The sequence below is a fragment of the Pocillopora verrucosa genome, chromosome 6 (assembly GCF_036669915.1).
Source record: "Pocillopora verrucosa isolate sample1 chromosome 6, ASM3666991v2, whole genome shotgun sequence".
In the NCBI taxonomy this organism is placed as follows: domain Eukaryota; kingdom Metazoa; phylum Cnidaria; class Anthozoa; order Scleractinia; family Pocilloporidae; genus Pocillopora; species Pocillopora verrucosa.
The window spans coordinates 25,792,108-25,804,183 of NC_089317.1; the positions used below are offsets into that span (position 1 = coordinate 25,792,108).

Here is a 12,076-nt window from a genome sequence, read left to right on the forward strand (position 1 = left end):
TCCATTTTCTGAGAAGAAGCCACTCCTTCAACTTCAACCTCAAGCACACATTTGCTGCATGTAGCAAAAGATGTCCTTGTAAACTGCTTGATTATGGAACTCGCTGTAAAGTTTGCTTTTTTGCTCGTATTCCTTGTGAGCGTACATAGGACAGCATGTACTCATTTTCGAGGCGGCTCATTCACATATAAGCCCGTCAATTCAAGTAACCCTGCAAGCACGAAGGTAAGAGTTGCATTTCCAAATACACATCTCTCGGATGTGCGCACGCCAAATATGAATTCATCATTTCTAGAAATCGCCCTTACAAATTCAGCTTTTCCTTACAAAACCTTCGATGTTAATAAAACGGTCGAACGTCACAGATGACTCCCATAACTACGTTGAATTCTTGCTGAGTCGAAACCAAATTAATTGAGGCAGTACATACAATATCTTCTCAGTGCATATCATCTTAACTTTACGAATGAGACGATCTGATGATGTGGTGACTCAGTGGTGAGTCATGACCCCTTTTTCTCGGAATTTAAATGTTGTTCACGCTTGAAGACAGGTTTACGACTTCGAAAAATAATCAACTATGTGCGCAACATTACACCCATTTCCAAATCTAAGGGAAAGAAGACAAATTGCTTAAGTCAGTTTGTACAGCATTTCTTCAGAGTCTTTCATCTTAACTTTTGAATGAAACAATCTGTCAGGTGATGAAGCATAACTCGGAGACGATTCATGATTCCTTCACGGAATTTAAATATAGTTCTTTCTCGGAATTTAAATATTTTGATGCCGCTCACTCGAAACGTACAGGCTCATTACAGCGAACCATAAATAATAAACTGTCTGTAACATTACTCACTTAACGTATTTCCAAATCTAAGGGGAGGACCCTAACTATTTGAGCCAGTATAAACAGTATTTCCTCATTACCTGTCTTCTCAAATTTGAAATGAAACAACCTGCCGGGTGATTCCTTCTCGGAATCTAAATATTGTTTGTGCTTGCAGAAAGGTTCATTTCAGCGAGCAATAGTCAATTGTGTTTATCAAATCATTAGATCATTTATGTTTCTCACTGCCTTACCAAATCTAACGGGAAGAAACCAAATTATTTGAGTTAGTATGTCTGACTGTCTATCACCTTAACTTTGGGTTGAAACGATGTGGTGATAAAGTACGGGGCGAATCATGACCCCTCTTTTCTCAGAAATTATGTTCAATGAATATTCAAGCTTAAAATTAGCGTTATTCGAATTACATGCTCATTAAATAGCCTTGGCTTTTAAGAGGAAATGTTCGCTGCGATGAATTTAATCATCTATATCTCACTTACCGCCTTCCCAAATCTAGGAGGCTAGTTTGCCAAGTAATGGCATCGAGTAGAAGAGGCAAACGATCGAAACTTCGCAGCTTTACTCTCAGTTCTTTGCTCTGGCAGTGAATTTATCTTTATCATCTGGCTCACTGACGTCTTGATGCGCAGCACACTGAACAGTTTTCCTATAGACTACCTTCTTTTCTCACCTCGCGAGTTTTGAGTGGGGAGAGCGGTGTGACTGCTCTGAGATGAAACATTATTTAGGCAACGATCGAAGTAAGGACCAAAGCCACATAAAGTTGAAGATGTATATGCCTGGCTTTCAAGGAGAGAAATTTCCTGATTTTTCTATGGTGGTAATCTTTAAAGCTTCCAATCAGTACGCTTGGAGCGTCTAACTCGTATTGTATCTGTCTGCCTGCGCCTCTTTCCAATTACTCCCCAAAAAGCAACCATATTTTTAAAATTGTAACTCGTCGTGGTTCTGATTTAAAAATTTTTAGACACCTAGACGATTATAACACCATTATCTTCAAAATAGGAAACAAAACAAACAACCCAGCTATTACTAACATGCAGTCCTCAAAAGTTATCGCGAGCCTAACGTGATTCACGGCACATAAATCAAAATGTGTCTGTGCCCCATTACAAGTAGTGAAGCGTCGATTTGTTGTTTCGGTTATGACATCTCGGGTGCACTTCAAAGGCAGATATTGAGCTTGTTATCACACTGAATTATTAAAAATAACAAATATTCTCTTCGCGTTTTGCTTGCCACCTGCTATTTCTCCTCCTTCCTTATAGACCTTTTACGGCTACGAAAAGAACATCTTCCACTTAGTTGCTTGACTGGATTTTAAAGAAATCGCCCCTTCCCTGCTTATACAAAGTAATCATGTCTTCGTTACCACACGGTTTTATTAGCACGGAAGTCGCTAGGAAGTTTCTCCTCGTGTGTGTGTCTTTGTTACACGTATTCAGAACAAAATGCTCACATTTTCGAGGCGAATCATTCACGCACAAGGCGGTGAAATCAAGCAAAACTGAGAGCACGTCGGTAAGCTTGTTCAGGGCTCCATAATGAATTTCAATATTGTCTGCAAGGAGTTTTTGCTGAGTGGCAAGATACGAAATTTCTGTCCCGTTCGTTAAATCCTCTTCATTCGGGCCTACCCAAGGAGGGAATCAGGGACATTTCTAGGTCGTGACAAACATATTTTTTTAGAACTCTGCACCATAGAACGATTGAAGTTCACTAGTGAGACATACACATGCAGAAGCAAGTAGAAGGGCAACCAAAAAGTAATTATGCCGAGAGAAAACAAACGTCGACATGCAAAAACACAAGCTCTTGAAAAATGAAACATTTTGATCTTTGCGCTTGTGCTTGCACTTTTGTTTATGGTTTCGTTGAACCCGTTTTCATTGTGAAATAAGAGCAGTTTTTATTGCGCTTTAGCTTGCGTCGCTAGTGAAAACCACTCAGGCTTAATTAAAGATTATTTAAGAGGTTTTCTTCCAATATGATTTCGACTAACCATCTAAACACCTACACGGATATAACCACCCTCTATTTTGTAGCCTTCAAAAGCCAAGTGTTCTATTCAACGAAAGTGTGAATTTTTAACTTGAGAAATATATGAAAATTGAAAAAAAAAAAACCCCATATAAAACATTTGTTTTGTCGCCGTATACGGCTGTCAGTCGCATTAACTAAAATAAACAACTTCGGAAGGTCATTTCTCTGGTAACTTGAATCGCACTAGTTCGCAATGTTACCACTTACTGCCGAGGAAATGTTTCTGTTGTCATAGTAAAGTATTGACAGTTCGGTCTTGTCTCTTCTAGGCATCACGGAATTCGCATGTTTCTTTATCGTGGGGTTCGATCTCCTATTTTAAACGGTCTTCGTCCTGTTAATGAAACTTTTTGTTGAGGTCATGTTTTAGACCATACCATGTATAAGCGCTGATTTCAAAATTCGAAAGAATTCATGTTGCTAAATTTCAATTGTTTTTTTCCGTCTTCTGAAGGCTGAAAAAGTCCCTGCAGTTCTTTCTTGAGGTCCTTAAGCAAGTGTTTGAGTTCAAAGGTTTTCCAGAAACTTTTTAACCAATGAGATCTCAAATGCAAAACATTTTTCCTATCTCTTTCAAGACACTAGAGTTGGTTTGGTCTGAGGTTCAAACCTTCATTCTCTCTCGTACCCAACACCCCAGCGCTAAACCAACTGAGCCAACCGAGCGGTGTGTTTTAAATTAATGTTGTAGTAATTTAAATCTATTTTCAGGTGATCATAACATTCCGGATGGGTTGGCGAAGATCCTTCTCTAGGGAAACATCCTGTGACCAAAATACAATAAACTCCGGTTGGCTGATCGGCTTCCGTGACTACTTAGAGTGCAGATCTGGCTGCTATGGCAGCGTCGGGGTGTTATACTTCAAATGCTCGGATTTCAGTGTACAAGAGGACTGGACAACTGGCACTAACAGCTTTGAATATACGTTTCCCGTCTCATCATCTCGCTACTATGAAGTCAGGTTTGTGATCATCGAGTACTTACAAAATCACTGAGAAGACTTTAAATTTATTATCGTTAGTAGCCAATCAATTCAAAGGTAAATATTGGGGGAAATGGGATTGTCAGTGATTGTTTAGAGGGAAGAGTGAATTATGCAATTACGTACACCGATCAGAGCGAAGTTAAGCCAAAACTACAAACAAAAATGCAATCTCGAAGTCTCGATATTCAATTGACGGTTGTTGTTTTTACATCTTGCAGCTATTCAGGAGGCGACTGGATTGCTCTGGTGCCTGTATCAGGAGCTTCGTGGGAACTTCGTATGTACGTTAACCTCACTCGAAGAAGTGACACTGGGCGTTTGAATACGTCGCCAGTGGCGACAATGACACCGATTGTTCGTTTGAAATACGGTTGTAACCATTCTATTGTTATCCCAGGTATGTGTACCTCAGAGAATCTCAAATGCAAGTTTACCAACTTTTTTTTTCCCAGTCATATCTTCTCTCTTCTTATCTTGATATTTTTTGTCGTTGTGTTTTATTCTTCTTCATCTTCTTCTCCTGTTCTTCTAGTTCTCGATATTGTTTTGAGTTTTTTTGTAGCCTTTAGGCCCTCTTGTTTTTTATTCTTTTGGCACTTACTATGTGAAACCTTGTTTCTCACTTTGCTTTGGTTTTGTTTTGTTTTTGTTTTTGTTTTTTGCATGAAATTCTTCGGAACGTCTTTCTTCTTTTAATCACATCTTTATTTCGCCACAAATACTAAAACCATATTTTTACATTTTTGTTATCTAGTGACCGACGATGACAAAGACGAGGTGCGGTGTCGTTGGGCGAACAGTAACGCTGGAGAGTGTGGCCAAATATGTGGAGGATACGGGTTACCAAATGCATACATGTTTTACGTACGATTATTTTCTCATTTCTATCAGCTGAACTTGTATGTTATCACTCAAATTTAGCCTCCTTTCCGAGGGCTGCGCTGCGAAATGATTTTTGATTATGTGATGTACTCACTTTTGGTCGGGTAGATCTTTGTTTTCAAAATAAGTCGTATCAGTTACGGCATAAAAGATCATTTATAATCTCCTACAAAACGTGCCGGAAAACATGCGTTACAAACAAAGGATATTTTTTCTTTGGTCTGCTGGGTAGCGGTGCCCCGAGAGAGAATGTAGCGTTTTGTGTCGCTTTATCTTATACATGTGTTTCTCCATTCTTCGTGATATTTTGCACTGTTTTTCCTCTGACACATTCACTGTTTCTGTTGATAGCGCGAATGCAGAATCACCTACAGTGCAACGGAATACATAGGCTTTTACGCTGTTGCTGCCATGATCGAAGATTTTGCCTCGCCAACAGACACACAGCCATTGAGTGGCATTCCGTTGCAGTTTTTGGTGTACGTGTTCAACTCAAACGAAGCGTGTGATGAACGCCCGGAGTTCACGGAATACACGCGGGCCGAGGGATCGTGTATTGGAATCCCTCTTGGAGGAACATACTTCGATCGTATCATCGTGCGAGCCGGTGGACCATCAAAAAGGTAAAAGGTAACAAAAAGTAAAAGACAGTCCAAGTAGATGTACTGGCTCTAAAGGTTCCGTTAGTTGCGCGGGCTACCTCGTAAATTGCAGGTGAAATGTAAAGGAAGTTGTCCCTTAAATTTTCTCGACGAGTGAATGAACGTTCGCTTGCATTCAAAAAGCGATTAACTTAGCATTAAAGCAACTTGAGGGAAATATATTCATAGTTCTCATTTTTTCCTGCTGTATTTGCAATATCATTCCAGAATTGTGGAGGTCACTACCAACAGTCCTCATGGATTCATCAAGTCTCCTGTGGCTCAGTATGCACCACAGGAATACTACGTCAATGTTACGTGGACACCGATGTCATCAGAGATAGAAACCAAACTGTTTTGTTTCACGGGATTGGAGGATTCCGGGTATTCATATCATTGGTCTTTTTGTCTTGTATTCACGGTTAAACATAAAACATTGTTCATATTATAGAAAGAAATACATACGATTTCACCCTTTACCCCCTAACATCAGAATGCAAGTTCTCCGTACTGTTTGCTATACATTTCTTATGATACTTAAAAGGAGAATTTGTCAAACAATCAGAAGCTTGTAATTTACCTTATTCTCATGATCTTAATGTTTGATTCAGGGGTGATACTGTGAAGAGAAATTAGATGAGTATCACTTTAACTTGTTAAAGAAGTGGTGTGCTAGCTATCTTATGAGAGTTGTGAAAGGTTTTCTTTCTTTCATTTATAAACCTTTTAATTTACTTATAGAATTTCAGCAATCAATTTTGTTTATATGTTGTGTTTAGGGTAACAACTGAACAGAGATGCGTCGATCTGCTTGTTGGAGGTAAAAGTTATCTTAATTCATTATCGTTACTTGAAGTAAAGCCTGATTAATCTGATTGGCCCACTGGAATTTCTCGATTAATCTGACTGGCCCACTGGAATTTCTCGATTAACCTGATTGGCCCACTGGAATTCCCCGATTCCCCGACATCGAGAAGAGGACTCGATGTGTCTGCTACACCAGGCCCATAGCCACACTCAAGGCCGTCGAACAAGGCCCCTCTGAGGTTTCAGATTGGGACGAGGATTGAAATTTTAATTTCTAATGTCAGTTGATCACATGGTTTGTACGCCTAACTTGCCTATGTTTATTTATTTTTTTTGCTAGTTGCGCCTCCACAATTTGCTAGTCTCTCACCACAAGGAGAGGTTCTTCCCGACACAAGTCAATGGACCATCACTTTTGACAAACAGGTGCCTTGAAGTATTATCTGAGGGAGTTTGAGAGTTTCATAATGATTGAAACCTAGAATAGAACACCGGCTGAAATTTATAGGTTCTGTGGTATTTGATGCTCAAATATGATTTAAATCTATCAAAATGTTTATTACAGTTCGTGCGTCCTACACGAAGCAGCCACATCCGGATCCATCGATCTGACGGCACAGTTGTTTTCAGTGTTGACGTGGCCATTACTGCCGGGGTGTTATATCCAGTTGGGAGTCTGGGGCGGACTATTCAGTTCACGACGTCGCTGACCTTTACAGAGAAAGAGAGTTACTATTTAACAATGGATCATGGTAAGGATACTGAATTTATCTCATGATCATACAGTTTATGTAACAGATGTTGAACCTATCACCCAATGAAATCGCCTCCATACAACTTTCTCCAAACTTTTCCTGAATTATCAATTTGATAACTGTACCTATTGAAGCCCGGAGGAGAATCGTGTTTTCTCCAAATCGTTCCATGATCTAAGAACTTTGTCCTTAGAACATTTGTTGCAGAAAAAGCGGCTAAAATTTGAGAAACTGCATCAAAGGTTTTTAATCAAGCCTGAAGTCAAAGCAAATGTCATATTGACGACATTTTCTGGTTCCCTTGCAGGTGTGGCTAAAGGTGTTACCTACTGTGGTGCTGAGTCGCCTGCCATCACAGATCCTTACACCATGAGGATAAAGATAAGTACGTTGTTATTTCTGATATTACTAACAACTATTGTCAATAGATTATAAACTGTTTATAATCTCTTGTTATTACACTATCATCATCAAACTATTTGTCTTTTTACAGAGGATATCACCCCACCTGTTTTAACATTCATTAATGCTCCATCTCGTTCTGGAGGTGACTTTCAAATCACTTGGACAGCAAACGAAAATGTTACAGCTCAGTGCACAGTGCAAACTCCTTCCCTGCTCTTTGGTCAGCCATGCAATTGGTCGTGGACTGGAAGCAATCTAACCGAGGGCTTCTACAGCATTTATGTTCAGTTAACAGATTTGGCGGGAAACTCCGCACCGCCTGCCAGACACTCATGGTTTGTAGGTATGTCGAGAGTGGAGACCCGTGTTATTAAAACCACTGAAATGGAGGTAAAAGCTTGAATAGGATGCTGAAATGATTTTTGTTCAGTAAACGGAACTGGCGGAAAACTCGGCGGCGCCAACCAGACATTCATGATTGGTAGATATGTTGAAACAATTAATTTTTCTATTGAAATGGAGACAAACACTTGATGAGGGTACTGAAACGATAATAGTTATGGCAGCCAAGCGATTTGATCAAAGGAGGTTCGTTTATCATCTTTTGAAAAAAGTAACTATGTATGAAACCAGTGAAGCAACTTCGTGATTGAGAGATGATGTCTTAGAGAATATGCAGCTTTTTCAATGTAACTTACGCGACGCAGAAAGAAAGACATAGAAAGCTCAATCCGAAATTCATGATCGATGCATAGATTAAAAATTCAATGCCTTCTTAGTTTTTGCTGTTTTTTCTTTATTTCATTTTTCAGACCGCACACCACCCATCGTTATCATAACTTCAAAGCCCGCTACTGTTAGCAATCAAAATTCATTTACGTTCAGCTTCAACTGTCGAGAAACCTGTTCGTTTGAATGCTCTGTACGTCAACATGGTAACAATCCCACATATTCACAGTGCAACAGCAACAGATACACGGCCAGCAATCTGCAGAACGGAAAGACCTACGTTTTTTATGTACGGGGAACGGATGACGTCGGGAACCAGGGAAATCCGACTAGTTATAAGTGGAAAGTTGGTAAGTCAATCCTCCCTGGGTTAAAGAAAAAAACTTTGCACTTTTGTTGGTAACAACAAAATTAGTGGGGGGGGGGGAAGGGGAGGGGGAATGGGTGGAAAGGATGTCAATGGAAAAGTAATGTATAGAGGAACAGCTCATCTGAAATCATTGTGACCTAAGAAAAAATTTTGCGATATTAATATCATCTTGCTAAGCGTTTACCAGATAGTTAAAATCACCGTAATCTAACAACATGGATTAAGAAACAGTTCTCAATTTTCTGAAGCTTCACATGATAAAGTCTCTTTTGCAGTGCCATTTCCTGCATGTCTTAAAACCGCATCAATGACATAGTTCTGTAGAGAGCCTTGTAACAATCCATAATTTGATCAACTTGACTTATTCGGGTTTTATTCCTTTCGTCTCAACCTTCACAAACAGATTTACAGCCACCGATTATCTCAAACATAGCTTCTCAAACAGTGGATTGCAATTCAGATCTCAGCTCATCAACCCTCGGCAAACCTTCAGTCAACGACAGCGAAGGATCGAACATAACATTAAGACACCAAGATCTTCCTGGAAGTAACTGCAGCTTTCAAAGAAAATGGACCGCAACAGATCAAGCAGGTAACAGTGCCTCCAAAATACAGAATATCAATCTCATCAACCTCAGGCCACCGACAGTGACTTACCAAGGTAATGTCACCATTGCTTGCGGAAGCTTTGACGAACAACAGCAAGATATGCGGGATGCCATTAATGTCACTCATCCGTGCGATCGGCCAATCACGATAACACACGTAGATTCTGTTCCCACAATTCTTTGCGCTAGGACCTTTAAGAGAACATGGACGATTACAGATGACTGTGGGAAGCAAGTATCTGTTATCCAACAGATTCGGATCTTAGCTCTTCAGTTGCCAGACTATCCCAAAAATGGACAGGTTAATGTGGCGCTGAGAGAATCGCTCGAGTGGCCTCGGTATCCAGGGTCTGCTAGTTACAACGTCTACCTCTGGCAATACGGATCTACAAAGCCTTCATCACCAACTCACTGGTATGTTGATAAATGAATAAATCATCTTTCTTTTTTTTGTAATGCTTTCCAAAAGAAAAAAAATTATTTAACCACAGAGTTCTTGAACAACCACAGCACGACGAACTGATGTGTGAATTATTTTACAGTTTCTGTAGCTCATGGCTAATTTAATAATCTTCTTTCAGGACTTATTATCGAAGATATGCTCCCTCTTACCCAGGCTACCCCGCCGACACTAAGATGCTGTGGAGAATTGAATACGTTCTGAGTTCAGGTGCTCTGGTACCCAGTCCCATCTGGGGATTCCAAACCAGGGCTTTTCCGGATTTTAAAGTTGAGAAGGTCATAGTACCTCCAAACGCTTTTTCTGGTCTGAAGTTTGAAGTGTCGTGGGTAGTTCGAAATATTGGTAAGGTGGGAAATGCATTTAAGACGTGGTATGATGCAGTGTACATTGGAAAAAGTACTGACTTCCGTAACGCAAGGTTGGTTTTAAATACTGATTTTATTGCTATTGAATTTAATTATCTATAGGAAACGGACTTTTTATAACCAAAACAAAAAGGCAGCTGTTGAAATGAGTTTTAAACACTTGACCAATCAAACAAGAAAGTCGCTTTACTTAACTGTTTTTCTTGCCAAATTATTTTGGTAACATCGTGTATGATTAGCATATACTCTCGTGCTCTTGCTGGTAAACAATAACTTTATCGTTATCATCACCACGTACGAGAAAATAAATTTACATTATCACATAAAATGCGGTGTTATACAGGGATTTCTGGCCCAAGGAGAAGCCGTAATAACACACGTGAAAAAATTTGGTATTTTTTCACGCGCTTTGCTATAGCCTGTGACTGCCAACAAAGTCAGGTTTCAACACGTGAACGCTTTAAAATTTATTTACATTACGGTTGATCGTGGTTGCTAAAAGGAACAAATAATTACAAGTTATTGCCAAGTAGAAGGAAGAGGAAAACGCAAAATAACAGAGGAAATAAAATCGGACAAGGAAAGTCACTTACAAACGTCGTGTGACTTGCGAGCATGAAGGACGGAAAAACTAAAAGATTATTGCAGTGAAGGAATCGATATAAACATAATGCACTCTGATACTCCAATGTTCAATTTTTTTGAGAAACTTTTACGAAGGAAATAAAACAAAGCATAATTATGCGGAAAATACAAATACAGAATACAAATCGCCGTGAGTGAAAAGAATGCGAAAACAATAAGAAAAATGTGCGTGCAAAAACACAAAAATGCAATTAGGAACGTAAAGGGAAAAAAAACCACTAAGTGGGAATGCCGCAGTAACATAGCCAATCAGCTGCTGGCACGTCACTCACCTTGAACGGCAAAGCCTTCACGATTCTCAATGCAAGGTAGTTTGTCGGAACTTTCTCGGATTGTGGCGGTTAAAACACTAAAAAAATCCGTATCGCTGAAGTTCAAACTTTCCTAGAAGGGGAAAAAATAATTTACCAAAAGATAAACCGAAAGTTAAGTATTCAGTGGCTTTGGTGTTGGCATTTCTCGCGGCTGAGAATGAAAATCGTCAACTGGAAGATTTGCCATTGGCCGATTTTGGCCGTTTACCTGAAAGACTTCTTTCTGTCGTTAAAGACAAAGTCAATAAATGAGAATTTTTAAATTGAAAATTACGACCATTGTTGTTTTTGTTATCATGATTCAACGTATTTTTCTATCTTAAGAGTTAGCGCCAACGCACTCTACGATTGTTACTTGGGGATTGCCGATTCATTTATTTTCATTTATTAATTAAGTCGGCTTTTCTTGTCAGTAAAGGGCTATTTGGTTTATGTGATAAACAAAATAATGCATGATTGCTTGTAGATATGGAATTTCTCTTCTCGTGTTCAACGCAACATCTCACTCGTTCGCTACGCTAAACCGTGAGTTATCAAGTTGAACACTCGAAGAGAAATTCCATATCTACGCGCGCCCATGTATTATCATCTATATCTCTTGCACCACGCTAATACTATCGTTACCTTTATTTCACTTATTTCCTATTCGTTATCATTATTGTTGCGGTTATAATCTTTCGTTCTCATGGTTACCTATCTTGCTCTCTGAAACTAAGAACAACTTCCACATTTTGATCCCAGGCGTGCAACAACTGTACGACGCAAGGAGATTCTCTTTCAAAATGATGGTTATACTGCAAGGGGAACAGTTCAACTTAGAGTTGACGATTATGGCGTGTTTTATGTTTTCGTTCAAACGGATAGGTACAACAGAGTAAGTACTAAGAAAATTACTTTTTAACAATATGCAAAATCGTTCTTGCCTTCTCAGTTCAAAGATGTGAATTGGTATTGAAATGAATGTAAATAGCACATTCATTGAATTTCCTTTTGTTGCAGATAAGTGATATCAACCGTGCTAACGATTTGCTGTTAGGTGACAGTCCGGTGCAGGTGGCGCTCACTCCCCCACCAAACCTGAAAGTTGTTAAAATTGTGCTCCCAAGTCCATCGCTTTCAGGTGAGGAACTCTCTAACAGTAGTTGAGTAAATTATTAATAAATAATTGAATGGTTCTGCTTTGTTATAACCTAAATGTCAGCTGCTGTGTATG

At 39.4% G+C, this 12,076-nt stretch overlaps 1 protein-coding gene across 1 annotated transcript in view; it reads left to right on the forward strand.

The window, feature by feature from the left end:
• LOC131776135 (uncharacterized) overlaps nucleotides 1-12,076 on the forward strand; it is a 25,218-nt gene continuing 13,142 nt past the window's right edge. Inside the window, 16 exon segments of the mRNA XM_066168122.1 lie at nucleotides 1-225; nucleotides 3,605-3,855; nucleotides 4,098-4,276; nucleotides 4,634-4,743; nucleotides 5,113-5,384; nucleotides 5,631-5,786; nucleotides 6,182-6,222; nucleotides 6,550-6,635; nucleotides 6,775-6,961; nucleotides 7,272-7,349; nucleotides 7,458-7,712; nucleotides 8,182-8,448; nucleotides 8,872-9,490; nucleotides 9,658-9,957; nucleotides 11,605-11,737; nucleotides 11,863-11,983. Coding sequence (XP_066024219.1) covers nucleotides 94-225; nucleotides 3,605-3,855; nucleotides 4,098-4,276; nucleotides 4,634-4,743; nucleotides 5,113-5,384; nucleotides 5,631-5,786; nucleotides 6,182-6,222; nucleotides 6,550-6,635; nucleotides 6,775-6,961; nucleotides 7,272-7,349; nucleotides 7,458-7,712; nucleotides 8,182-8,448; nucleotides 8,872-9,490; nucleotides 9,658-9,957; nucleotides 11,605-11,737; nucleotides 11,863-11,983 — 3,187 coding nt within the window. The 5' untranslated portion in view covers nucleotides 1-93.